Genomic DNA, 27,115 nt, shown 5'->3' with positions numbered 1-27,115 from the left:
TGTGATGCGTTTGAGGGCGCAGCACAGCACAGGCTTCAAAACTGAACGAAAACGACAAAAAAACAGACGAATCGAACAAAAACTGAAACGCAAATGAAATCAAAAACAGGCTGAGAGGGCGCGCAGGCAGACTGAAAATTCCACAAGTACATCTGAAATGGCCAGTCTCACACACACACACACACACACACACACACACACACACACACACACACACACACACACACACACACAGTGTCAGAGATGAGAAATTCTACACCTGAACAGTGAACGCACACAGAAAAACTCGCCTCGCTCCCATTGGCTGACAGTAACACACGGCGACTTGAAAGCGTGTCATGGCGGCTCGTGTTTCAGGCGGACGGAGCGCCGGCTGCTCCAGCGGCCGCAGTGTTTTATCATGTGGTTCCTGCCGCGCTCGCCACAGCCGCCTAACGATCAGGAACGGAGCAGAGAGGACGGCGAAAACTGGCCCAGACGACGGGCTGCAGGGGCTGTGGTGAGCGTGTGTGTGTGTGTGTGTGTGAGCGTGTGTGCGTACGTGTGTGTGTGTGTGTGTGTGTGTGTTGATGACCTCTCACCTTTGCCATGAATTCCTCTCTGTAGGTTTGCTCCTCAAAAACGGTCGTCTGCAGCCGTTCTGTGTTCAAACACACACATTCACATCATGAACATATGATCTGTGTGTGTGTGCGCGCATTACATTCCTGCATGTGTGTGTGTGCGTGTGCGTGTGTGCGTGTGCACACACCTCTGCTGAGCGTGGCTCCGTTCTCTCTGTAGTCCTGGATCTCGGCGTCCTTCCTCACCAGCAGACCTCCGAGCTGCTCCACCTGCCGCTGCAGCAGGTGGCTCATGGCCAGCAGGGGGCGCAGCAGCTGCTCACACACCTGGAAACACACAAACACACATGCGTCAGAGAGAGAAGGAGGGTTGAACTGATCAGGTTTCTGTCTGAAGTCACGGCTGGTGGTGGTATGTTATCATAAACCTGCTCTTCTTATTTAGACTTTCAGAAACTTGGATTATTTTATAATTCATCAAATCTAATAGTTCAATAACTTTCCTTTAAGGTGAGAAATACTCCCATCAGGAAGTGATCTGGGCATTTGAAGCTGATACAGCACCAACATTGCTGCAAATCAGCAGCATTGCAGTTGATAATCAATACTACTTCCTATCAGACTTTGGGTTTACACAGAGCAGAAAATCATCTGAAACATGACAAAAGAGCCAAATCGCTTAGATTAGATTTGTTCCTGAGATGAAAATGCTCTCATCTGGTGTTCGAGGCCAAAAACATGAATTTGGACCAGTAAACAGGCACTTTAACAGAGCATCAGGGTGACAGAACTGCACCAAAACCAAAACATCGCCGGCTGAAAACCCTCAATGGCCTCATCCACTCATTGAGTGCAGAGTGTGACATTTGGACCGTACCACAGTGATGGGGGCAGGGGTGCAGTGAAAGTCCCAGTAGAAGGGCAGCCCTGCCAGCTCGCTCTTCAGCTTGACGCTGACGCTGCCATCCTCCTGTCGGCTCAGGGAAATCTGGGCCTGGCCGTCGGGTCGCCCGTCGCTTCCTGACAGGCAGGGCTGGACCACCTCGCACAGGTGGGAGAAGAAAGCTTCGACGGGGGCTCGCAAGCGTCTGTTCAGCTCCTGGGAGGAAGGAACAGGACTCATTCAGCTCTTTGTTGGTTAATCGATGGGCGTGCTGGTCAGCGTTGTGTGCACCTGCGCTCTCTCCTGGATGGCTGCTGAGTCCATTCTCTCCTCCCACACACAGTGGACGTCTGTCAGCAGGACGTGGTACGCCGTCTCCCCAAACCAGCTCTTGGCTAACAGCCGGCAGCCGCCGATGCTCACAGGAAGCCAGGGACGCTGCAGGAGGACCTCAGAGGAAGCTCCACGGGCCTCCATGACGGAAACCAAACAGGACGCTGAAGAGAAGATCTAAAGAAACAACACGACAAAAACTGAAGGAGAGACGTCAACTACAGCTCCCAGTGTGCATTTCACTGAGAAACATCCAATCACAGAGCTTCAAATCACCCCATGGGACATTCAGCTGGCTGACACTGACAGGAATGAATAATCTTTAATGTCAGTGAATGCAGCAGATACACACGTGCTGCATTTCAGTCCCATCTATCTAAATGAGGCCTCTGACTCAGGTTTGAGAGCCAGGACGAGAGCACCAGGGCGGGATGCTGATGCTCTCATCCTTTTGGCATCTCTCACAACAGGTAGAGGATTCTGGGACTGTTCCTGGAAGTGGATGCCAATGAACACCCACATCCCCAAAACACGGTGTTATGTTCTTTTTTTAATCCAACCTGTTTTCTTAATCACTCACCTCCCAGGAATGCGCCTCCAAAGCCTGGACTGAGATGTGTTAAAGCCGCGCTACAGACGCCGTCCCGGCCGCATAATCACCACCTTGCAGGAGGGAGACCGCAGTGGCAGCTCCTGCGGGTGACCGGCTCCTCTCTGCCGATCTGTAATGAGGCTGTTTTCGGGGAATAAAACGAGGTATTTCTCGTCAGTCGCCATTTGAAACACAGCGCACGATTCAGAGGTTGACTCATGCCAATTTGGAAATCGCAAAAATACCAAATCAGTAACTTTATGACAACAATATACAGCTATTCAAAGCTGAACACGGATGCCAGCGGTTAGAGGGTGATCAGCAGAGGATGCAGCCCTGACACGCTCCGTTCTCGCCTGGAGGCAAACAACATCGCACCAAACTCCATTCACAAATCCCTGAATTTAAACTTCCCTTGCTTCTCGGCACTCATTCTTCCGGGTTGCTGTATTATTTTAGATCCGTTATACTTTGATAGAAGCCACTCTTTAATCTCCATCTAAACATGATCTGCGCAATAAGCAACAGTATTGCAAAAATGTACGCGTTTTTTTTTTTTTTTTATCATTGTAGAGCACAAGAAAAAACGCGAAGGTGAACGTAATTCAGCTGCACGGCAGTGGGCGGCGGCTAACAGTGAAAACAACTGCAAAACAGACGCAGTATACTAACATGAGGACAGGTGTTGGTTGACATGTCTTCTGAACTCAAAAACTGATTCGGCAATTCGAGGTAAAAGAAGCTGGTGACGACAGAAAGTCCCACCAAACTCAATTTAAACGTCTCTGAATTTTACGGTTTCCTTGCTTATATAAGCAAATATGTGATTGATAATTGTTTTAAACCGTGACAGCATTTGAATTTAGGAGCTTTTCTTCAACTCGGCGTTCATCTCGCTGACATAATAAAGTCAATTTATTGGAAAAATGCCCACTTTCAGTTAGAAATTGTTACGCTAGCTAGCTAATTCAAGGCAAAGAAAGCTCACAAGAGAAGCGAGTTAATTGTTTTTCTGCCGTTGGAGACATTGACTAATATCACGAAACTTGGCTCAATCGTTGTTCCACCAAAACCTACAACACGACACACACTAAGACAAGAAAGTTAATACTTTAAAACAACCAACGTTTGCAACAGGAAATGCTGCTCCTCCGCCGGCTCCTGTTGACAGTTAGATTCCATCACCGATGTCAAACAACAGCCTGTTTCAAAGGTTCCGCCTGAGTTACGACACTAATAATACTAATACTGCTAATAATTACTAACTTACTGATTAAAAAAAATCTCTAAAATGTGACCAAAGTAATTACATTCTTTGATTTTGGGATGCAGGAAAACAGGAAATAAATAATGGCTGACAATGCTGACACGTTTGGTTTCAGTGTTACTCTGTTATGTTTAAGACTGAAATTAAAATAAGTTGAGAGCACAGGTCACAGGTTGGGTGTACTGTCCATCCAGGTGACCCACAGCCCTCCTGCTGCTAACCCTTGACCTTTAATTTACACACACCCACTGATGGACGGAGACGAATTGGTTTATCTGCATGTGTGTGAGTGGTGTCACCACAGTGCCCCCTGCTGGTCACAGTGTGTGCACACTTTGTGAATGGAACAAATCCAGTTTTAGAAACTGGGAAGGTACCAGTAAACTGAGTGAAACATGAGCAAAAAAATCAAGATATATTCAAACATTTTAGAAATGTTGTGTTTGGACTCTGGTCAGACATTTTTGGACAAAATTAGGTCCACAACATAACAATATAAGACCAAAACAGTCACTGAGTACTTTCACTGTCAAAACCAACCTCACATACTTTTACTTCACTAACCGTTTGCAGGACTTTTACTTGTTATGAAGTACATTTATATATTTTATACTTGTACAACCTCCATGCCTGATGTCCAGTCAGTCAATCCCATCAGCCCCTGCCTGAGGACTGACAAAGATCGACATGTTATTAAGTCTTCCTCACTTTCAATAGTCCAACAGCAGAGCGACGGACTGATGAAGAGCTGTGAAGAACCTGAACCTGAGAACTGAGTACACACACACGCACGCACGCACACACGCGCGCGCGCGCGCGCGCACGCACGCACACACACACACACACACACACACACACACACACACAGCATGCTCTCAGCTCATGTTGTTGACTGGACTTTTATTTTTGGAAGCAAACAGCCTGTGTGTGTGTGTGTGTGTGTGTGTGTGTGTGTGTGTGTGTGTGTGTGTGTGTGTGTGTGTGTGTGTGTGTGTGTGTGTGCGCGTGATCAGATTTACTAGTTTTATCAGGTACGTGACACTGAACACGAGCACGCACACGAACATCCAGCGACCTTTAACTCCACCTGACTGAACACTAACAGCTGAAACTGATCTGAGACCTGTTCTGTCTGAAGAACAATGACGTTATTTTTAACTAATTTTTTTTTTAAACTGACTTTGGATGTTTTCCACGACACAGTTGTTTCCTGTTTTGCTCAGAGGTCAGAGGTCGTGGAATCACTCCCTGCTGATCATCAGCTGCAGCTGAACGAAGCTGCGTTTGCAGGCAGCAGCTGAAGCCGAGTTTCCAGCGTTCGACAGCCAACATGGTGTTGCCGGGGAAACCGCCATTGTTCCCGAGACTCTGAGGTCATCACAAAGTGTTTGTTCAACCTTTATTGAACCCAGCGGGACGAGCAGGAACACGTCCTGAGAGCAGCAGAAGCTTCTCCGATCTGAAGGAAACTTTCCAGTTTCACTCTGCAGGACTCGCTCCTCCGTCCCTGACGTCCACGAGGCTGCGGACTGACTCATCCCTCTCCTCAGGAACAGGAAGTGGCAGAGCCAGCTGAGGTTTGGCACTGAGGTCAGAGGGATTATGGGATATTACCAGTGAGTGGCTCAGACTGAGGGACAGGACTGCTTTATTGAGTGTTCAGATCAGACGTCTTTTCATTCATGTGATCTTTGTTTTCACTGCCGACACTGGAAATGACGTCTCTGTTCGTCTGTTTATAGAGACCAATCAAATTAAACTACAGGAAAGGACTGAAAGTCGTGCTTCGTGCTGCGGTGACTGACGTGTGAAACCTCTCAGAATGAAGCACAAACACCAGAATACTCATCAAAAGCTTTAATTGCAAAGCTGGACATGAAGTAGAAAAGTGCAGAGCTCTGCGGACCAAACCATTTTACTTTCCACCAATCAGAGTTTCTTCCGCTTTCCAGAAACGTCGTCGACCGTGAAGCTCAGCGCGACTGACGCTGCTGCTCCTCGTGCTCTGAGCAGCGATGACGTCGGCTGACAGCTGATAATTTACTGACTGGTTGCCATGCCCCCCCCACGCCCCGCCCCGCCCCGCCCGACGTCTGCAGACCAGCATCGCGCTGAGCGGATGGACAGCTTGTCCACAGTCAGAGACAAACACGTTTCAAACATGTCATGAGTGAACTCTCAGCCTCCTGAACCTCCTCGATGAGGACGCGTCGTCAGAGAGCGTCACTTTGAAAATCTGAGACTTTAAACCATGAAAAGCTCCAGAGGCCTCGCCCCCCGCGCGTTTGCATAGTTTTAACTTTAAAGCAAGAGACGAACGACAGCAGGCAGAAACGCTGAAGACAAAGTACAAACAGTCAGAAGACAAACAGGCAGAGGAGGACAGGAATCTGTCCCCTGTCTCAGCCCTCAGAGGACAAAATGCTTTCAGAGAAGCAGATCAGGATGTTTCAGCTCATTAACTACGAGACGTCCACTTTCCAAACATCCCAGTTCATTCGTTCATCTCCGTCTTCATCGTCTCTCAGTCCGCGCGTCTCTCTGGTTTCCGCTCACGTCGTCGACGCGTGCAGCTGGGAGCGCTGCTGACTGGTGATGTGTTCAAGGACACTTTGACATTTAACATTTAGCAGCTGGCCTTCTGAACGGCGCCATTATCAAAGTCAAACATGGACACGAGGAAAGGGTTGTTTGATCTTTCCAGCATTCGCAGGAACACTGAGGGCGAGCGCCACAGACGTGGCGTAGAGTGAAACGAATGCTGGCTCTGATTGGTCGTTAATGAGCTAAAACACGGTTGGACATCAGAGCGGCTGCTCGTGGTCTCTGCAGCTGGTCTGCGGTCAGTTCCTGCAGCCGATCTCCTCCTTGTAGCGGCTCGTCAGCGTGTTGGCCTTGTGCGTCAGTTTGGACAGAACCGTGTGGAGGCCGTCCAGGTGGAAGTGAAACTCTTTCTGCAGGTCGTCCTCCGCCTCCGGCCGCGACACCTCCGCCACGCCCAGCTTCTCCTTCCGCCGCTCGTCGCCCTGCAGGACGCCCCACTCGATGTCGTTACGGATGGACTTGAGCAGCACATATGAGCTGTACATGTCGCCGTCCTGGTGGAAGTAGGCGGCGCCGTTGGCGGCGGTGGTCCTCACCACCTTTCCGTCCTCCGCATCGTCCAGCGGGACGTCCCGCAGCAGGCTGGGCACCATCACCGTCTGGTCCATGTTATTGACGGCGCTGATGAAGCGGTTCATGGCGTTGAAGAGCGAGTTCTTCTGGTTGTAGGACTCAGTTACCTGCATCATGGCGAGCAACCTGTGATGAAGTCCTTTTTCACTCCGTCACCGTCCAGGGCCAAAATTAGCCTGCTAATGCTCTTTAGAGGATTATTATGAGGCTGCAGCCAGATCCTAGGTCAGGTCTTAAGTAGCCCTGAGCTCTGAGAGCTGGACCGGGTCACACAGGTAAACTCAGCGCGTCCTCATGGAGACACGTTCAGCCGGTTTCCTGCTTTAACAGTCTACAGTTTTAACCTCCCGTCCCCACGAAGGATGGAAGGCATCTCCTGCTGCAGGACGCCGGCCGACCGTTTCACCCCAAAAGTCAAATAACAGGCAACAACCTGAAAGAAAAGAAGAAGAGCGGGTGCTGACTGGTTGCGCTTCAAATAAAAAGCAGAAGAAGACAATGTAACTGAAACATGGAGGAAAAACAAGTTTGCTCTCTCTAAAAAGAAAGTTTGTCAGCTAACAGCTTTAGCACGAGAGTTAACTGACCACAGCAGACGACACAAACTGCGTCCCGAGTCAGTGAGCTCCCTCCAGACAATAAGAGACATTTAGAAAACCAGGAAGTCTCCAGCTGCTAGCATCAGCAGGCTAAAACTACCAGCGAAGGAGCTAACGGGCGACAGCATCCATTATCGTCCAGGTTCTTTAAACGTTCCGACCGGACTCAACAAACACTCCGTTAAAAACACGTGACCGTCCACTTCCAAAGGCGGGGTTTGCTATGTGTCATCTTAGAGAAGAAACACACAGTCTTAACGTTTTGACTAACTTTGAAAAAAGCTTTAAAATAACGGCGACGACACCCCAGGCTTCACGGAAACAGGTCACTTCAGGAAGGGACGTTAGTCGAGAAAAAACACGAAAACAAACATTCTGACAGCGTCCGGTAATGGAACCCTCACGTGCGCTTTAACCGCATCTACGGTCAGAAAACCGGAGAAAAGTGCTTTCGGATCTAACAGTTACCGTAAAGTTCTCCGCCCTCATTGACGGCGACTCCCGGGTACCGTTAGCTCTTCAGGGCGGTCACATTCACCGGAAAACCTCCCTGGTGCAGGCGCCTGGTGAGCTCACGTACGTCGGCTGCCGTCCCTCGGTCGTGTCGGTGTGCTGCCGCTGCTGTCAGACCGTCTCTCGGTCCGGGTCTGAGCTCCGGGAGCTCGGCGGGTGTGTTTGGGAGCACCGTCCACAGCAGCCGGAGCACCAGGGCGGGAGGGGCGGGGCGAGGATTACCAGGAAGGACCGAACCTCCGGGTACAGCCAATCACGGGGAGACAAGGCCGTGTGACGTCACCAAGACCGTTGGCCGTGGCATCATATTTTAAGATTATTCTAATGTAATTTTATGTTCATGATTTTGATTTGTCTTAGAATGTCTGTCACTTGTTTCTCTGCACTATTTGTCTATTGTTTCTGATATTGTTAAATAAAGTTTCATTAAAAAAAAAAGATTAAGAGGCTGTTTTGATCGTTGAATGTTGTTTTATATTACAAAAATAAAGACAGAAAATGCTTTTCATCTTGTTCATCCTTCAGCAGACCTCATTGGCTCTGACAGTCAGCATCATCACCGTTTCTCTAAAATAATTCCAGAACTGTTTCCTGTTTGTTGGTGAAACTTCGCCCCCTGCTGGCTGTTCACCAACATGACTTCTGTTCAGCTTCCAGTGAGTCTGTGATTAACGGTAATTTATGCTAAACTACATATGAAATTATCTTTAAAGACATGACAGCATCGGAGAGTTTTCTCTAATACATCAGACAAATGTCAATATATAACTTTTCATTTTGGGAATTTACATATAATTATGAGCCATCCAGTTCACATCTGAACTTTGAATTATTGACTAAAACTGAAACTGTTTTCTACATTTTAGCTTTCTGGATGTGATCAGCTGCATTAAACTGTGTTTGTGTTGCTCTTCGATGTGTTGTTGTCTCTGACTTGATGTCCAGTGAAGAGAAAAACAGAAAAGTGACGCTTCCTGCTTTATTTCTCATCACATGATGTTTTACTGTGTTATCTGCCTTCATTAAAGTGCAGCACACACTGAGCACAGTGAAACATTTTGGACCTGCAGCTTGCCGTACAGAGAAATACACACAAACAAACAAACAAACACCCAGAAAATCAAACTTAAATAATGACAGTCCACATGTTCAGGGCCACGTTTGTGTTTCCATGAAGACAGAATAGAAACAACAGGAAAGGTGAGGGAACCAGCTCGTTATTCGCACTTTATTTCACTTCAGTTTTCTTCTTCATTCTGTTTCTGGACTTAACCCCCCCCCAAAAAGGACAGAAGTTAATCCTTCAGCTTCACCACAGCACGAAGACAAACACGACAACAACGGGCAAAAAGTTTGACGAATTCAGGCAAAGAAGAGAAATAAATACAGGAAGTGTGTTCAGGCGTGTGTGTGTGTGTGTGTGTGTGTGTGTGTGTCTCCCACGGTTTCCATGGCGACATGTATCCTCATCTCTTTTCTGTATAAGAAAGAAAAACAGAATGAGCAAACGGAGGTGACCACCAACAACAAGGAAGTGTGTGTGTGTGTGTGTGTGTGTGTGTGTGTGTGTGTGTGTGTGTGTGTGTGTGTGTATGTGTGTTAGTTACCTGTCAAACCATCTCGTACTGGTTGGCGTTGATGAAGCGAGACAAACAGCAGGCCAGACTCATCCCGATCACCTGACACAGAGACAGAGGAGATGATGTCGTCATAGAAACGAGCTGCTAATGTCACACAGTGAGCTTGTGTGTGTGTGTGTGTGTGCGCATGTGTAACAAATAAAAACAAACCGCTGCGGCTCTCTGCAGGTGTACCTGAGAGAAGGCGATGCCAAAGGTGACTCCAGCGATGATGCTCATGTTGCTCTCGATGAAGGTCGTCACCAGCTCGTAGCAGCCCTGCAGACATGCGTTCGTTCGTCGCGTCACTGTTTGTTTCATCGTCTCATTGTTGTGTGTTTGGATGACGTGCATGTGTTACGTGTGTGTTTCCAACCTGTTTGTGGACCTTGTGAGCAGCCACCGTTGCGTTCTTCAGGTCGGCGAAGCTGCAGTCGGACAAGCGAACACAGCAGCTGGCGGGAATCCCGCTGAGGGGGAAGAACGGCGTGCTGAACCAGCTGGTGTAGTTCTGAACGCCGCAGCAGCGCAGCTACAGGGAGCAAGAGAAACCATCTGAGCGTCTGCTTCGCAGGGCTGACATCGTCTGGACTGGGCTTGAAGGCTAACGCTAACAGTTTGTAGCATCACATGTATAAATCAGTGAATCGTCAGCGTATAAACCATCTCCACACAAACACACACGAGGTCATCATGAAGGCTAACGCTAACAGTTTGTAGCATCACATGTATAAATCAGTGTATCGTCAGCATATAAACCATCTCCACACAAACACACACGAGGTCATCATGAAGGCTAACGCTAACAGTTTGTAGCATCACATGTATAAATCAGTGTATCGTCAGCGTATAAACCATCTCCACACAAACACACACGAGGTCATCATGAAGGCTAACGCTAACAGTTTGTAGCATCACATGTATAAATCAGTGTATCGTCAGCGTATAAACCATCTCCACACAAACACACACGAGGTCATCATGAAGGCTAACGCTAACAGTTTGTAGCATCACATGTATAAATCAGTGTATCGTCAGCATATAAACCATCTCCACACAAACACACACGAGGTCATCATGAAGGCTAACGCTAACAGTTTGTAGCATCACATGTATAAATCAGTGTATCGTCAGCATATAAACCATCTCCACACAAACACACACGAGGTCATCATGAAGGCTAACGCTAACAGTTTGTAGCATCACATGTATAAATCACGTCATCATGGAGGTTAAAGGTGAAGAGACACTGACTCTGCGCTGGACGCCGTCCACAGCCAGACTCCTGTCGTCTCGTCCATCGTATCTCATCACTGCATCGCTGTACGTGGTGAGGAATGTCCCTTTAATCTGAGCACACGCACGCACGCACGCACACACACACACACACACACACACACACACACACACACACACACACACACACACACACACACACAGCATGCTGTCAGTATGAACCGTGCGCTCTGTGGACAAACGGCGAGCGTCGTGTGAAATCACCTCGTGGCGAAAGATGAATCCAGAGATTCCAGCGATGAGTTCAGTCATGAAGACCAGAGACAGAAACATGGCGTACTGCAGAGAGGTCAGAGGTCAGAGGTCAGGTCACGCTGGATAACAGTGAGATCACATCGCAGCCAAAAACTTTACTTGAACATACTTTGAAGGTACTTGTACATGACTATTTTACTTCTACTACATCACATCTCAGGGAAACTTCCTTCACTGCTACCACTGCAGTATTTTTACTGTGGTATGAGTACTTTTACTGTGGTGAAGGATCTGAATACTTCCTCCACGCCTGCTGATAATCTGAGTAAGAACACAGCAGAGGCAGACCAGCTTTAGCATCCAGGGGCGCCCCCTGCAGGTGGCGAAGCAGCCGAACAGCCCGAAGAGCACGATGGCGACTCCGGTGCCGGCGAGGACGTACGGCGCGTTGGAGGGGCCGCTGGAGATCAGCAGCATGTAGGGGCCCAACATGAACTTCCACCATAAGCCCACCGACAGCAGGACCACACCTGTCACCTGAGGGGGGAGGGGCCACGGGTCAGACTGTCAACCAATGAGGAAGTGCTTATCCTTCATCCTAACCTTTACTGTCTCACACACACACACACACACACACACACACTGTTTGAAGTACATTTACTCAAGCTCTGTAGTTGTGTCGTAGAGTAAACGAGCAGGAAATGGAACTGCTTAAGTGAAGTACAAGTACCTCAGATTATACTGAAGTACAGCTCTGTGTGTGTGTGTGTGTGTGTGTGTGTGTGTGTGTGTGTGTGTGTGTGTGTGTGTGTGTGTGTGAGACTCAGCGTCACATGACTCTGATGTGATCTGACAGCAAAGCGACAAACTGACAAACAGACGGTAAGAAGAGACGCAGGGACGTCCTCAGGACGAGAGAGCTGGACGTTACACACAGTACTGCAGTCAGTAAGTACTGCAAAGTAACATGTGATCAGGTGACTTATGAACACCTTTGACATACTTGTACTTCATCGTTTGCGGCTCCAGCCGACAGCTGAGAGTCAGAAAGGCATCGAGAGCCTGACGGTCAGCCGGGCTGAGCAGGAAGTGGACGTGAAAGGTCAGAAAACCTCGTGATTGGCTCGTCATCGCGGCAGAGCGCGTTCCTGCTGTGGTGCTTTCAGGCCTTCATTATCGTCTGTGTGTCACTGCTCCGCCCTCCTCCTCCTCATAATAACTGAACCTCCTCCTCCTCTGACCTCCAGCTGACCCCTGACCTCAGCACTTCTGTTAAACACTGACTGCTTTTCAATCAGTCTCAGCTTAAGTTCATTCATTTAAATGTCAAAGTCTTTGTCTTCATCACGTCATTAAACACAAACAGAAGAGAAAACTTCATGTCAGCTTCAAACCTGTAAAAACGTCATTATTCCAAAAACTGAAAGAACATTTGAGGATCACAAAAACACGCATCCATCAAAAAACCTCCAGAAACACTGCTGAGCCAATAAAAACTTGGTTTCACAGCAGAAAACGAACGTTTGTGAGTGAACGTGATAAAAAGAGCGAACGATGGGAGTGAAAGTGTTTCCTCACCCAGAAGATGAAGGAGTAGAGCAGCAGCAGCGACTTCAGACACAAGATCACCGGTTTGGTCTCCATCCTGCGGGGAGCCATGATCCGAGTGACGCTCCGGCTCTGCTCGCTCTCTGTCTGCCCTCCTCTTCCTCCGGCTCTGCTCGCTCTCTGTCTGCCCTCCTCTTCCTCCGGCTCTGCTCGCTCTCTGTCTGCCCTCCTCTTCCTCCGGCTCTGCTCGCTCTCTCTCTGCCCTCCTCTTCCTCCTGCTCTCTCTGCCCTCCTCTTCCTCCGGCTCTGCTCGCTCTCTCTCTGCCCTCCTCTTCCTCCTGCTCTCTCTGCCCTCCTCTTCCTCCGGCTCTGCTCGCTCTCTGTCTGCCCTCCTCTTCCTCCTGCTCTGTCTGCCCTCCTCTTCCTCCTGCTCTCTCTGCCCTCCTCTTCCTCCGGCTCTGCTCGCTCTCTGTCTGCCCTCCTCTTCCTCCTGCTCTCTCTGCCCTCCTCTTCCTCCGGCTCTGCTCGCTCTCTGTCTGCCCTCCTCTTCCTCCTGCTCTCTCTGCCCTCCTCTTCCTCCGGCTCTCTCTCTCCCTCTGAAACTCTCAAACTATTCAGTCAGTCCTGTTTGTGTGAAAGATGCACAAAAATGAGTGAAAATGGCCCAAAAATGGTTCAAACATGAGACAAAAATAAAACAATAAAAAGTTGTGCTTATAAAAAAACTGTCCAAAAATAGCAGCTTCATACGAGGCAGAACCGGTTGAGGAGCTGGCTGCGGCTCAGGGGTTGATGCTAAGTGCTAACAGGTAACTGTCCGTCCAGCTGAGGCTTTCAGGTCTTTTGAACACCTGAGGCCTGAGCGTCGTCGCCCTGCAGCAGCCAGAGTTTAACAGCCTGAGGGAGACGTGCAGGACGGCGTGCGTCCATGTCACAAACATGTGACCCTCATACTTCACACTGAGCGCATAATTAACACAGAGCCGAGCTGCAGGGAGGCTGACCTGCGCTGACAGCTGACACCTCGCTGTGAAGGTGCAACACCAACTGTCCACCCACCCTCCTGTCCACCCTCCCGTCCCCCGACCCTCCTGTCCACCCACCCTCCTGTCCACCCACCCGTCCACTCACTCTCCTGTCCACCCACCCTCCTGTCCACCCACCCGTCCACTCACCCTCCTGTCCACCCACCCTCCTGTCCACCCTCCCGTCCCCCGACCCTCCTGTCCACCCACCCTCCTGTCCACTCACCCTCCTGTCCACCCACCCGTCCACTCACCCTCCTGTCCACCCACCCTCCTGTCCACCCTCCCGTCCCCCGACCCTCCTGTCCACCCACCCGTCCACTCATCCTCCCGTCCACCCACCCTCCTGTCCACCCACCCGTCCACTCACCCTCCTGTCCACCCACCCGTCCACCCTCCCGTCCACCCTCCCGTCCACCCACCTGTCCACCCCTCTGCTGCCTTCGTCTTTCTTTCGACCCTCTTTGTGCAGATTTTTGCTGACGTCCTTCAGCAGAAATAAACGGAGGCAAAGTTCATCAAATCATCTCTGAAAAGCTTTATTCCAGTCACACAGTACAGCTGTTCCCTCCAGCTGAATCCATATCTGATCAATGTAAACATCTCAGCTCAGCTGATTGAGCCGAGCTGAAAGGACAGCAGAATGTTTCTAAACCTACAAATGAAGGATGTGACGTTTTTTACAGTGTGAGGTTGGAGACGTGTTTTTATTCCCTGAGTGCTTTATGGAAAGTGATGCGCTGCCTTTCATCTGCTAACAGCTCACTGCAGCTCTTTACCCACAATGCATCCTGACAGGTGTGCATGTTGTGGCTGTGTGGATTTGCAGACTCTGCAGAGACCATCGGTGGACGTGTCCTCTCTGGCTGGACGTCCTAAACCTGCACAGACCACGGGGTGTAGGTTCCCGGCTCCGCAGGAGGACACTGCAACAGAAGGACAGGCGGCGCGTTCAGACGGAGAGAGCGAGACAGAACTCCATCTTTTCTTTCAGGGAAAATCAAAGACATCATCGTTGATCTTGTTGTCTCAGGCTTTCTACCAGTTTGGTGAAGCGATCGCAGCAAGCGTTGCGGATCCTCTCAGCGGAGGCGGGGCTGTCCAGCCTGAAGGGGCCGCTGATGCCGGACTCCGCCCGGGCGGCGCTGATGGCATCTTTGATGGCGAAGAAAACCGACGCCGCCAGAAAGAGTGGAGGCTCGCCCACAGCCTGAGGAGGAAGAATCATCGACTTCATCACAAAATCCTTTTTCTCTGCAGCTCCGCGTAAAGGCAGGAAGCAGCGCCTGCTGTTACCTTGGAGGCAAAGATGGCCTTGTCATTGGGGGCGTCGCGGAGCAGCGAGACGGTGAGCTGGGTGGGGATGTCCCCGAACGCCGGGATCTTATAAGAACCAGGACCCCGAGTGAGGAGGACGCCCTGGGGCGAGTAATGAAGCTCCTCCAGCGTGAAGAGACCCAGACCCTGCATGAACCCCCCCTCCACCTGCAGAGAGACCGGGAGGACGTTTGGACCTGAGGGGGGCGCCGCAGGGACGAGACTCACGCAGACTGACTGACAGACTGACTGACTCACCTGTCCGATGTCAATCGCTGGGTTCAGGCTGTGACCGACGTCCATCACTATGGTGGTGCTCAGGTTCTACAACACAAACACAACAAACGAAGTCAGGCAGTCATTGGCTGCTCGCACTTCCTGTTTGCAGAGAAACAGTCAAAATAAAAGCCTTCAGAACAGCCTGAAGGCTGAATGAAGTGTCTTTGGTGACGCACCTTGTGAGCTCCGGTCAGGCAGTCGACCTCCACCTCTGAACAGGCCACTCCGTAGCTGAAGTAGTTGAACGCTCGGCCCGAGTTTGTTTCAAAGTCGTAACCCAGATCTGGAGTCCTGACAGGAAACAGGAAGCAGTGAAACTCCGCCCTGAGCTTTGTCTCGCAGCAGGTAGACGGGGCCAGCAGCTCGCTCGGTGAACTCACCTGTAAAAGCCGTTTGCACTGAGGCTGACTCTGTCGAAATACGCCGCCGTCACCTGGAACACACGCACCAACAGACTTTGTACAACTGCAACTACTCCTGTAAAGACAAACTGAAGTACTGCTAGAGTATGTAGCCTTCATGCTCCTGCTCACCCAGTTCTCCCATGATCCTTTGGGGTTCTTGGTCTTGTACGGTTCCAGGCGTTTCAGGAGGGTCTCGCAGGCTTTCTGCACGGCGGCTCCGTTGAGGTCTGAGGAGGCAGAGGCGGCGGTGGGGCTGCTGTTGGGGACCGTGTTGGTGCTGGTCTCTGAGATGTGGATCTTTGAACAGGGGATACCCAGAACCCTGCCGGCAACCTGAAGCGCACACACGGTTTGTTCACATGACATGAGCACGTTTTAACTGGCCAAAAGAAGTCCCTCTGAGCGCTGATGCTCGCGCTTCGTCTGAGGCTGTAGTTTTATTTTGTTTTATTTAACAGAAACCAAACGGGGTACGAGAGGTGGGAAATCAAGGTCAAACCAGTGAGCGTGAAAACAGGACCGTGGTGCGTTCAGGTACCTGGATCATCTTGGTGTGGAGGCCCTGTCCCATCTCTGTCCCACCGTGGGTCAGCAGCACTGATCCGTCCGTGTAGATGTGGACCAGAGCTCCAGCCTGCGGACACAAACACACGTGAACCAACGGAAATGACAGGAACCGTCCCGCCTCCAGCAGGCTGACCATCAGCGCTGATGCTTCAGACCTGGTTGAGGAAGGCGGCGGTGAAGCTGATGCCAAACTTGGTGGGGACGATGGCGAGGCCTCGTTTGGTCCAGCGGTTCTTTCTGAAAACAGAAACACACACACGGTTCAGCTGTTTTTCTTCTGTCTCAGAAGCTTCTTCTCAGATCTTCTCGTCTTTGTTTTTACCTGTTGTACAGGTCGATGGCGGCTCGGCGTTCCTGGTATCTGGAGCGCGACAGGCACTCGTCCCAGCAGCGCTCCAAGGTGAACTGATCCAGGATCTGTCTGAAGGGTGTCGACTCCCCTTCCACGTACAGGTTCAACCGACGCACCTGCAGGAGGACAGAGTCACTGACGGAGTCGCTTCTCCTCATGTCTGACGTCATTCATCCACATACGTACTTCCTCGGCTGGCCTGCCCAGACTCTGAGCCACGTCGGACATCCAGTTCTCAGCGACCATCATGCCTTGCGGCCCTCCGAAGCCCCTGAAGGCCGTGTTGGACGGCAGGTTTGTGCGGCACAGGAAGCCGCGGCCGCGTACGTTGGCGATGCTGTACGAGTTCTCCATGTGGAGCAGGGCTCGTTCCAGGACCTCGACAAACGGACACAGTGATGACTTCAGCACATCATCACCAAATACTGCGATGAAGAAGTATTCTGTCGCTCGCTACGACACTCACTGACAGAGAGAGGTCCATGGAGTTTCCAGTGTTACTGTAGTATGAAACGTCCAGAGCCACGACCTTACCGCTGTTTAGGAAACCCACCTGGAGTGAGAGAAGAAGAAGAAGAAGAAGAAGAAGAAGAAGAAGAAGAAGAAGAAGAAGAGTGAAGCTACTGACATGGAGGTCAAGGCAGAGGGAGCAAAGTTCAATAAATCCACTCATTCAGCTGCTCCTCCTCTCGCTACTGCTGAATGCTCCCTCTCCAGCAGGGGGCGTCCTCCTACCTTGTATTTTCCATAGAAGGGGTGTCTTCCTCCGGTGATCAACATGTCCTCGTCTCTGTCCAACATGCACCTCACAGGCCTCTTCAGCCTGACACAGGAAGGCAGAAAACACTTAGAATTTACTTTTCATTTCAAAATAAAAGCATCTAATTAGAGATGAGTTTCAGACATACTTGTTCGCTGCCACGGCAACCACAGTGGACAATATGGTGGTCCTGCTCTCCTTCCCTCCGAAGCCTCCGCCCATCCTCTTCACCCGGACCACCACCCTGTTAGCAGGGACGCCCAGCACCTTCGCCACCAGAGACTGACAGAGACACAAACATCCTGCCATTCACACTCGGCAGCAGACATGCAGTACACGCAAAACACGCAGTAATGCAGTAATACATACAGTAGTTTTTGTTTTGGGGTATTTTCACCTGTGTTTTGGAGTACTGTTACCTTTGTTTTGGGGTATTTTTACCTGTGTTTTGGAGTACTGTTACCTGTGTTTTGGGGTACTTTTACCTGTGTTTTGGAGTACTGTTACCTGTGTTTTGGGGTATTTTTACCTGTGTTTTGGAGTACTGTTACCTGTGTTTTGGAGTACTGTTACCTTTGTTTTGAGGTATTTTCACCTGTGTTTTGGAGTACTGTTACCTTTGTTTTGGGGTACTTTTACCTGTGTTTTGGAGTACTGTTACCTGTGTTTTGGGGTACTTTTACCTGTGTTTTGGAGTACTGTTACCTGTGTTTTGGAGTACTGTTACCTGTGTTTTGGGGTATTTTTACCTGTGTTTTGGAGTACTGTTACCTTTGTTTTGGGGTATTTTCACCTGTGTTTTGGAGTACTGTTACCTTTGTTTTGGGGTACTTTGACCTGTGTTTTGGAGTACTGTTACCTGTGTTTTGGGGTACTTTTACCTGTGTTTTGGTGTACTGTTACCTGTGTTTTGGGGTACTTTTACCTGTGTTTTGGAGTACTGTTACCTGTGTTTTGGAGTACTGTTACCTGTGTTTTGGGGTATTTTTACCTGTGTTTTGGAGTACTGTTACCTTTGTTTTGGGGTATTTTCACCTGTGTTTTGGAGTACTGTTACCTTTGTTTTGGGGTACTTTTACCTGTGTTTTGGAGTACTGTTACCTTTGTTTTGGGGTACTTTTACCTGTGTTTTGGAGTACTGTTACCTGTGTTTTGGGGTACTTTTACCTGTGTTTTGGAGTACTGTTACCTGTGTTTTGGAGTACTGTTACCTGTGTTTTGGGGTATTTTTACCTGTGTTTTGGAGTACTGTTACCTTTGTTTTGGGGTATTTTCACCTGTGTTTTGGAGTACTGTTACCTTTGTTTTGGGGTACTTTTACCTGTGTTTTGGGGTACTTTTACCTGTGTTTTGGAGTACTGTTACCTGTGTTTTGGGGTATTTTTACCTGTGTTTTGGAGTACTGTTACCTGTGTTTTGGAGGCAGCCTGAGTGGAAACGAAGAGCTCCATCTCTCCGTCTTCTCCTCGGGGAACAGCCAGAGTGACGTTGGTCTCCAGGTAGAAATGCTCCTGACCTCCCATGTGCATCTCACCTGTCAATCATCAATAAGTAATCAAAACCCGATGAGCTGGAGTGAGGAGGAAATCACACACAGACGGACCTACCCTCCAGGATGTGGTCAGCCTGTTTAAATCCCGCCTCCAGGTCTCCCATCTCGAGGGTTCTGATTGGCTGATAGAAGGACTGGGTGGCGATGGCTTCCTGTCAATCACACCATCGACAGATTAGCACTTTTTAAATCAAGTTTCTATTTCTAATTAGCATGCTAATATTAGCCAAAAGACGTGCTAACATGCTAACATTAGCATTCAGCTCAAAGCACAGCTGAATCTGAGCGTCACTGAACTTTCTTCATCAGGAGTTTTTTCACACTAAACATGGACACAGGTGTTGTCCACAGAAGTCCAGGTGTTGCTGGTCTCACCTGGATGGTGACGACCGGCTGCAGCTCTTCGTATTGGATCCTGACGGCTTTGGCGGCTCTCTGAGCATGAAGCTGAGTGTCGGCCACCACGGCGCCGATGACGTGACCCACGCAGGTCACCTGCAGACAAGAGGGAAACAACCTGGTCATGAACCTGACATCCACCTGATTGGTCTGACAAAGAAAAACCACACACCTGGCGGTGGGCAAAGACAGTCTCATCATATTCGATTGGTCCGGTGGCGTTACTGCCTGGGATGTCATCGGCGAACACACAGCAGACCACGCCGGGCATACACTCTGCTGCTGAGGTGTCTATAGAGCTGTGACACACACCTGTGTTAGACAGGACAGGTGTGGCTGCTGTGCAGGTGTGTGTGTGTTGCACAGGTGTGAGTCTTACAGGATATTAGCGTGTGCTTTGCTGCTGGTGACGAGTGCCAGGTAGAGCTCGTTCTCGTACAGCGGCACGTCGTCGCAGTAAACCGCCTCTCCAGTCGCCTGCTTCAGAGCGGACAGGTGCATCATGGGCCGGCCCACCACGTCATCCGGGCTTCGGTCCTTCGGCACCGCCTGGAGGACACGTGACGTTAACACACCTGGATGCTAAAGCTGGGAGTGTAACCTGGTTCAATCCATCTGCTGCCTCCAGCTCAGTGCCCTTCAGCAGCGCTGTGTGTGCTGTACCTGATACACCTGAACGCTGGACGGAGTCTCTGGACGGTAAATCTCTGTGGCGCTCAGACAGTCTGCGCCGACCTCCTCCACGTTCACACCCTGACCAATGAAGCACGAAAACACAGAGGGTTCAGTACACGTCGAAGTGTCGGACAAAGAGGACGTTAAGGCTTTTATTGTGAAACATCTGCAGGAACATGTGGAAGGATGTGAGGTTCCCGTACAGCTTTGAGATGCAGCTGCTGCCATCTTGTGGCGCTTGTGTGTTACTACAAAACACAGTTTGGCTCATTAAAAGTCAAACGACACCTGCTGTCTGAGCTTCTGCAGCACCGTCAGGTAGAACTTGTAGAAGAGGCTGAGGGTCAAAGTTCGCCGGTACGACACCATGCCGCCCGGCACAGAGGGGTCGAGGGTCATCTCCTCAGCCAATGAAGTGCAGGCCTCCTGCAGAAGCTCCTCCCCCCAGCGCCTGGGTGACACAGAGAGCGTGACTGTCCATCTGTCCTTCCTTCTTTGACTCTTAGTTTCACATATACTCAGTATTTACCTTCCCAGCAGCCTGTTCGCCGTCTTCTTCGCCAGCACCGTGGTCGCCGCCATGCCGCCGTAGCTCAGCTTCAAGTCCTCGACAACATCTGTCCCAGGAGTGAAGGTGACACTCATCGCCGCAGTAACGGTGCTGATGTCGTCCTCCCGGCGCGGCGACTGTTTGAAGGCGGACACGAACTGAGTCTGCAGAGGACAAATGCAGAGACGGCAGCGTCAGAGTCTGAACAGCTGATTGTGACGCTGCGGCGGCGGGCGTCTTTACCTTCGTGCTGTATGGAATCTCTATGGACAGCAGGACTTCCTGCGGCCGCAGAGATGTCCTCCTGTAACCTGTGAAGAACATGTCGTCCATCTGAACCACACGACGGCCGTCTGACACACAGACGGAGACAGACAGGGATGAAAGGTCAAAGGTCAGAACGTAGGTTAGAAACGTTAGTCACTTAGATTAATCATTGGATGTAATGTTGCCTTCAAGTGCTGTGGAATATATGAAAACTAGTCTTAAGTAAATTGGTAAATGTGAAAAGAAAAGCATACAAGATGACCATGAACGCAACATGAATCTAAATGTCTTATGACGTTTCTGTAAACACACCATGACGTCGTGCAGTTTCATGACTGGATTTCAAAATAAAACCCTCCAGTAAAGAAGCTGAGCAGAGTTTTGAATGTGTGTGTGTGTGTGTGTGTGTGTGTGTGTGTGTGTGTGTTACCCTTGTCTATCAGTGTGAGTTTGCAGCCTGCCGCCATAAAAACAGGGTTGAGGTCTGATATTGGGCTGGCTGTCATAATGTTTCCACCAACGGCCTGAAAACACAAAAACACCAGCATTTTATGAGACAACAAACACAACACGGTGGACAGTTATCGCACACATGTTTTTATGGACTGACACACTCTCAAAGACACTGGCATGTTGCTTTTGTTCCTGAAAGTAACCAGAAAATTAAATCAGAATCCATTTCTAAACAGCTGGAGCTGAACTGGCTCTGTCTAATGTCTGGGAAGACTGCTCTGTGTATTTGCTGGGAGTAGATGATCAATACCCCTGAAGTGGCCACAGGAGAAATCCTCCATGCTCCACACACCTAATACTACAATACTACTACCTGATACTAATTCAGCCTTGTTACTGCTCACAAACCGAGAGCGACTCACTGCTACGTTCCGGATCTGCAGTCCAGCGAACCAGCGCAGTTGTTCCAGGACAGCGAGGAAGACTTCAGTCTGATGAGGAGGAAGAGTCTCAACCGCCTGCTTCAGCACCGCCCCCATGTGGCTGAGAGTGCACGCTGCACCAAACACGATACCTGCACACAGAAACAGACACAGATTCACTCACAGCACTGCCTAGAAGTGCTAATGCAAATGCTAATGCTAGGTTCAGGTCTCAGTTTTTGGCCTGTGCAGAAAAACTGAAAAAATAAAACCCAATAAAAAGGTCAATTCCAGCCTCATGGCAGTAGAACTACTATTCAGTCCTCAGATGAAGGTTAGCAGTAACTGTACTGTCAGTATTTGCAGTATCAGTATCAGTATCAGTACTCACCCGCCTCAGTGTGAGTCACTGCGTTCAGTTCAGGAATGAAGGCCGGAGCTAAGATGACGGGGTACACCATGTTCTTAAACTTCACCTCGATACCTGAGAGCACACACAGTGAGTGAGTGAGCATGCATGAATGAATGGATGGATGAACGAATAAATGAACGAACGAACGAACGAACGAACGAACGAACGAACGAACGAACGAACGAACGAACGAACGAACGAACGAACGAACGAACGAACGTGTTTGTGACTGACCCACTTCAGTGTTTCCCACCACCACTCGGGCGTCAGGATGTTCCCATTTGAGACGCAGAAACTCGTCCAGACTGTGGGGCTGCAGCCACACGGCTCTGTCGCCACGGAAACACAGCGAGGCCGACCTTTGACCTTTGGTGAGAGACTGGATGGGAAGAAGAGAAAGAGCAAAGAGCAGCATCCAGGCTGTGATTACTCTGTGTCTCACTTCTGTTTGAGGGGGAACTACAGTTCCCACAATGCTCTGGGGTGTAAACAGGACGCATCATGCTGTCATGGAGTCAGTGAGTCAGCCATTAAAATACGCAGAATTAGCCGTTCGCAGCTCCAGTTTGCTAAAGGACGCGCAGACAGCTACTGTGGGATCAATAAAGTCTTATCTTATCTTATCTTAGTGTTTATTTGTTTACCATGAGTTCAGGAGGGAAGATGACTTCCTGTGTGGGGTCAAAGGGCGCAAAGTCCGCTGCGTTAAACAGAGACGAGGCTTCCTTCAAAAAACAAACAGTGTACAGTCACAAACATGAAGCACGTTGCTTTGAAAACACTTTGGAGAAAAGTCAGTCACACTTACGTCAGCGTCCTCCTCTGAGCTTGTCTCTGCTTCGTTCCCATTGGCCATACAGCAGCCGCCGCCCCGCCCCCCGCCACCACAGCACCCGCCCTCCTGGAAGAAAACACATGAGGTCACTGCAGCTTCCTGTACGGGTCAGATTTCATCAGCATCACGTCAAACCCGGTCCAGAACAAACCAACTCTCCAGATTCAGATTTGCACATTTATCTGGAGTAATCTGATTACTTCATTCCTGATGTGCTGCTTTCACGCTCAGATTTGAGCGTTTCCTGTGTGACCTGCTGTGTGCGTGCAGGGAGCGTCTCACCACAGTGAAAGTCTTGTATCCCTCCAGTATGGGCCTGTATCCGGTGCAACGGCACAGGTTTCCTGAAGAAACACAAGAGTTCCGTGTTATCAGCGAGAAAACAGAGAAAACACGTTCCTCTGTCTGGACGTGTGCCACATCTGGCCAGATGACGCTCAATACGCTGATAATAAACCACATAAACCACCACGCCATCGCTCCACGTCCAGTCATCAATCCTAATCAACGTGTGAGCGCACCGTGGAAGGCCTCCTCCACGTCGGCCATCTTGGGCGTGGGGTTGTTTCTCAGCAGGGCGTACATGGACATGACGATCCCCGGCGTGCAGAAGCCACACTGCGAGCCGTGAGCCCTCGCGATACGCTCCTGAGGAGGAAGACACACCTGAGAACAGGCCTGGAAGCTGCATTCAGGGACTTTAGAAGATGACGATATGTCGTGTCGGCTCTGCTGCCCTCTAGTGGCCAAAAATCTCTCAATCAGCAGCTCAAACACGATGAGTGAGAGCTTAGTGTGTGTGCTCTACCTGCACAGGATGGAGCTTTCTTGCCACACTGCCGATGCCCTCCACGGTGGTCACGGCGACCAGGTGTAGCGAGCAGACGGGGGCGAGGCAGGCGTTGACGGCGTGGTGACTGGAGCGGAGTTAAAGACCTGACCTCTGACCTTCGTTTGTTATGTGTGAAATCAGTTTGTTACCATGAGAGGCCGTCAGGATGTCAGATGAGAGCGCATGACTGCAGCTGATAGGCCGGTCATCATCATCATCATCAGCACGCGCGCACACACACACACACACACACACACACACACACACACACACACACACACACACACACACACACACACAACAGACACTGAGCGTAAGGATACAGCAGCTGTTGAGTGTGTGTTTGGTATCTGGACAGCATGACGGTGCAGGCTCCACAGCCGCCCTCAGCACAGCCCAGCTTCGTGCCTGTCAGCCCCACTGAGAGCGCACGCACACACACATACACAAAGACACGGTGAGTTTACTGAACCACATGCTGTCAAACGCTCTGACCTGCAGACTGTGAATGAATGAATGAATGAATGAATGAATGAATGTCCTCAAGCGTTTTTCACTCGCTCACTTCCTGAGTTCAGCGTGTCAAAATAAAGTTTGATTTGGTTGCAGTTGCTCCTGAATGTAAAGTTTGCTTTGCCTTTGGCCTGCTGATGGTTATCTCGCGGACGGTCGCTGACCTCTCAGTCAATCCGCCAACACACCAGACTCCATGTCAGAAAACACCAATTTACAGCACAGAGACAGCAGCTGTCGGTGTGTGTCCACAGCTGAGCGGGAGCAGAGAGGTTTAGTCATTTCAGAAGAAATGAACGTAGAAGAAGAAGAGGAAGAGGAGCAGAAGTGCGCTCTGTCATGACATTTGATAAAATAACAAAAGAAGAAATGAATGTTTGTGTTTTGATGTGAAGCCGTGAAACACGACACCTGATGAATGCCACAAAGGAAACACTCGGCGAGGAAAAAATTAAGCAATGTGAGAACAATCATTGCCTGTGTGTGTGTGTGTGTGTGTGTGTGTGTGTGTGTGTGTGTGTGTGTGTGTGTGTGTGTGTGTGTGTGTGTGTGTGTGTGTGTGTGTGTGTGCCTACGTTTCCTCCTCAGGTATGTCAGCAGAGTCATCTCAGGATCTGCGTTTCTCTCAATGATCTGCAGCACAAAAAATCCAAATCTGAGAGTGAGTCCATGCTCTGATCAGACACCAGAGTTTAATCCAGGTTTAAAGTTAGTCCTCAGCAGAACAACGACACAAGAAACCTGATAAATGACACCAAATTTGGTGAAACTCAAGTATACGACAAAGAGGGTTAAAGGTTAACGAGCTCATTATATTTAGTATAATAATCATGTGAGCAGGATTATGTATGAGAGCGTCTTAAAAACACAACATGGTGCTGATGTTATGGGCAGTGAGTGTTTATTTCTACATCTGTGCAGTCAGGTTTTAGTATTTTAAGAGTTACAGAATCAAATTTGAGCTCGGCTTTGGAGTAAATAAACAGAAAAGAAAGGATTCACCACAGACTGACTTTAACTCTCCTGCTTTGTCTTCGACGTTGTTCGACTCTTCATGCGTTCATATCAGACTGTTTCTGTGCAGATTTATTGCCTCTCATTTCCAGAGTCCACAGTCACATTCTCACTCTGATCTCTTTCATGTGTTCACCTCTTCAAACTAACTGCTTCTGTTCTTCTATAATTCAGATTTTTTGCAGTAACTTGACTGATATGAACGCTGCAGGAGGCGAATAAGCTCCACATTAAGTCACTGTGAAGGAAACATGAGCGCAGTGACAGAAACGCACCAAACTCTGTTTAAAATCATTTAAATTGGACAGGAGCTTCTTTTACCTTCTTCCCATTAACGAAGAAGATGAGTTCGTCAGACCCGGACCCGGTCTGGGACCCGGTCTGGGACCTGGTCTGGGTACCATTCGTCCCCCTCATGGCGTCGGCGCTCTGTTCTGCTCCTCTCCTCGGTCTGCGGCTGACTTCAATGCTCCAGACGGCTGCTGCACACGGGCTGAACCCTGGGCTGAACTCTGGGCTGAACTCTGGGCTGAACCCTGGGCTCAGAGGTGTGTCCTGGACTCTGAAGCTGCTCCTCCTCCCTGAAGACACCGCGAGCCAGCAGCCCACAGAGGCCGGACCTCACGGTGCGTTCAGGTGCTCCCAAATCACCTGCAGGTTTCCCCCCTTCTGTGCTCATCAATCACCAAAATCAGCTTTGATCATATTTCTGTGAGTTGATGAATGAAGTTCTGAACTGCACTGAGGAAAAATTCGCTGCTCTTAAACCTGTGAATGACTGAAGAGGACCCGCCTGCAGTGCCACACATGACCTTTGACCCCAGATAAAGAGTGCTCATTAAGCTCTTTTTTAGGCTAATTATTCACAGCTGGCTTGTACCTGCAGGTCAAAGGTCAGCGAACACACTCCCAGCTGGTCTGTAACGTCTGTGTGACGCGGCGTTTCACGTCACAGCTTTTTAATGCGGTCGCTCAAACAGGAGCCGAAGAGGAACGATGATGATGATTAACTGCAGTCCTTCAATCATTAACAGTTATTAATCAGAAAGGTCATCCAATAAAAACAACAGAGATGATACAATAAAATGCCAAGAATGGTAAAAATGAAATATCACAAAAAATAAAGGTGACAACATTAAACATTTAATAGAAAAATCAATCAAATGCACTAAAACATGATAATAAAACACACAAAGACAAACTGTATTAAAAAACAACATCAAAACACAAACAGTCCAAACAATAAGAAGAATGATTTGTGATGTGATTTACAAACAGAATGAAAAATACAATAAATTGTAAAAAACCTAATGAAACAGCAACACACCAAAACAAAAACAGTCAATAAATGGTAATAAAATGAAAAACAGCTGTAAAAACTAAGAGGAAAAATCATCGAAGTGATTATATAACAACAACAACAACAACAATAATGATGATGCAACAAAGAATTGCAGAACACGTGTTTCAATCCAGACTCCAAACTACCTGATTGAAGCTCATCTATGCTCTCTGCTTGACGAGCTGCTCGGCCGTTTGTTCACGCTTTAACTCACACACATACTGAACATTCGCGTCGGTCACGCACACACTCACGTGATTTTCACAACGAAATGGATTCGAGCGTCTCGGTGAGAGAGACCGAAGCAGAACGTTCGGCGTAACATCGCCGTTTTTCTGGGAGCAGAGAGTGAGATTCAAGTGCGTTAATGGATGAAATCATGTGATCATCTGCTCACAATCATCATCTGTTTCTTTAATGACACCAAGCGTCACATTCGCTTTGAAAAAATGCAGGAAAAATTCAGTTAAAGTGTAAAAACCTGCTTTTCTTTCACGTTTCAGGAGCCGAAAGATGAAGTGTGAGAAAATAAAACCCACAAACAGCTGATGCACACACAC

General features: G+C 49.3%; 4 protein-coding genes across 5 annotated transcripts in view; all 4 read right to left on the bottom strand.

Annotated features, from left to right (window-relative positions):
• The window catches only part of nhej1 (nonhomologous end-joining factor 1), a 12,137-nt gene extending 8,574 nt beyond the window's left edge, over positions 1-3,563 (bottom strand). Inside the window, exons 1-6 of the mRNA XM_070957968.1 lie at positions 3,498-3,563; positions 2,360-2,512; positions 1,738-1,956; positions 1,441-1,662; positions 752-890; positions 582-640 (exon numbers count right to left, since the gene is read on the bottom strand). Of these exons, the coding sequence (XP_070814069.1) occupies positions 582-640; positions 752-890; positions 1,441-1,662; positions 1,738-1,923 (606 nt within the window). The 5' untranslated portion in view covers positions 1,924-1,956; positions 2,360-2,512; positions 3,498-3,563. The remainder of the gene's footprint in view (positions 1-581; positions 641-751; positions 891-1,440; positions 1,663-1,737; positions 1,957-2,359; positions 2,513-3,497) is intronic.
• Positions 3,564-5,486: 1,923 nt separating this feature from the next.
• LOC139327768 (mid1-interacting protein 1-B-like) lies at positions 5,487-8,135 on the bottom strand. Of its 2 annotated transcripts, none has more exons than XM_070957723.1 (2): positions 7,883-8,135; positions 5,487-7,248 (listed from the first exon to the last, which is right to left on the bottom strand). In XM_070957723.1, exon 2 carries the CDS (start codon positions 6,929-6,931, stop codon positions 6,482-6,484), a length of 450 nt encoding a protein of 149 aa, XP_070813824.1. In that variant the 5' UTR covers positions 6,932-7,248; positions 7,883-8,135; the 3' UTR covers positions 5,487-6,481. The 2 variants fall into 2 exon arrangements, with proteins under 2 accessions (XP_070813824.1, XP_070813822.1); XM_070957721.1 differs by having other exon boundaries at positions 7,877-8,125.
• Positions 8,136-8,382: 247 nt separating this feature from the next.
• LOC139327838 (tetraspanin-7-like) lies at positions 8,383-13,113 on the bottom strand. Its single transcript, XM_070957842.1, has 8 exons — positions 12,616-13,113; positions 11,386-11,574; positions 11,047-11,121; positions 10,801-10,896; positions 9,923-10,078; positions 9,742-9,825; positions 9,535-9,606; positions 8,383-9,404 (listed from the first exon to the last, which is right to left on the bottom strand). Exons 1-7 carry the CDS (start codon positions 12,694-12,696, stop codon positions 9,538-9,540), a joined length of 750 nt encoding a protein of 249 aa, XP_070813943.1. The 5' UTR covers positions 12,697-13,113; the 3' UTR covers positions 8,383-9,404; positions 9,535-9,537.
• Positions 13,114-14,127: 1,014 nt separating this feature from the next.
• xdh (xanthine dehydrogenase) lies at positions 14,128-26,401 on the bottom strand. Its single transcript, XM_070957616.1, has 35 exons — positions 25,535-26,401; positions 24,775-24,832; positions 24,010-24,106; positions 23,663-23,771; positions 23,376-23,502; positions 23,137-23,198; positions 22,828-22,920; positions 22,664-22,744; positions 22,254-22,398; positions 21,999-22,091; positions 21,608-21,759; positions 21,163-21,256; positions 20,709-20,818; positions 20,445-20,629; positions 20,204-20,366; positions 19,904-19,993; positions 19,620-19,789; positions 19,413-19,539; positions 19,217-19,336; positions 18,897-18,993; positions 18,699-18,823; positions 17,438-17,571; positions 17,265-17,352; positions 16,996-17,082; positions 16,716-16,907; positions 16,500-16,645; positions 16,333-16,414; positions 16,149-16,244; positions 15,740-15,943; positions 15,587-15,639; positions 15,383-15,497; positions 15,186-15,251; positions 14,907-15,095; positions 14,653-14,820; positions 14,128-14,536 (listed from the first exon to the last, which is right to left on the bottom strand). Exons 1-35 carry the CDS (start codon positions 25,628-25,630, stop codon positions 14,486-14,488), a joined length of 4,065 nt encoding a protein of 1,354 aa, XP_070813717.1. The 5' UTR covers positions 25,631-26,401; the 3' UTR covers positions 14,128-14,485.
• Between the last annotated feature and the right edge of the window lie 714 nt (positions 26,402-27,115).

Source organism: Chaetodon trifascialis, chromosome 24 (assembly GCF_039877785.1).
Source record: "Chaetodon trifascialis isolate fChaTrf1 chromosome 24, fChaTrf1.hap1, whole genome shotgun sequence".
In the NCBI taxonomy this organism is placed as follows: domain Eukaryota; kingdom Metazoa; phylum Chordata; class Actinopteri; order Chaetodontiformes; family Chaetodontidae; genus Chaetodon; species Chaetodon trifascialis.
The sequence above is the reverse complement of the archived record's forward strand: the minus strand, read 5'-3'. Positions and strand labels throughout refer to the sequence as shown.

What these genes read in the sequence shown, in the direction of transcription:
- LOC139327768 (XM_070957723.1), bottom strand. Translation starts at nt 6,931, where the DNA reads ATGATGCAGGTAACTGAGTCCTACAACCAGAAGAACTCGCTCTTCAAC.
- LOC139327838 (XM_070957842.1), bottom strand. Translation starts at nt 12,696, where the DNA reads ATGGCTCCCCGCAGGATGGAGACCAAACCGGTGATCTTGTGTCTGAAG. An exon ending in CTCACAAGGTCCACAAACAG is followed by an intron (nt 9,826 to 9,922) that starts GTTGGAAACACA and finishes GCATGTCTGCAG; the next exon opens with GGCTGCTACGAGCTGGTGAC. An exon ending in TTGGCATCGCCTTCTCTCAG is followed by an intron (nt 9,607 to 9,741) that starts GTACACCTGCAG and finishes TCTCTGTGTCAG; the next exon opens with GTGATCGGGATGAGTCTGGC.
- xdh (XM_070957616.1), bottom strand. Translation starts at nt 25,630, where the DNA reads ATGAGGGGGACGAATGGTACCCAGACCAGGTCCCAGACCGGGTCCCAG. An exon ending in TCTTCCCTCCTGAACTCATG is followed by an intron (nt 22,399 to 22,663) that starts GTAAACAAATAA and finishes CTTCCCATCCAG; the next exon opens with TCTCTCACCAAAGGTCAAAG. An exon ending in TGCAGAAGCTCAGACAGCAG is followed by an intron (nt 19,994 to 20,203) that starts GTGTCGTTTGAC and finishes TTCATTGGTCAG; the next exon opens with GGTGTGAACGTGGAGGAGGT.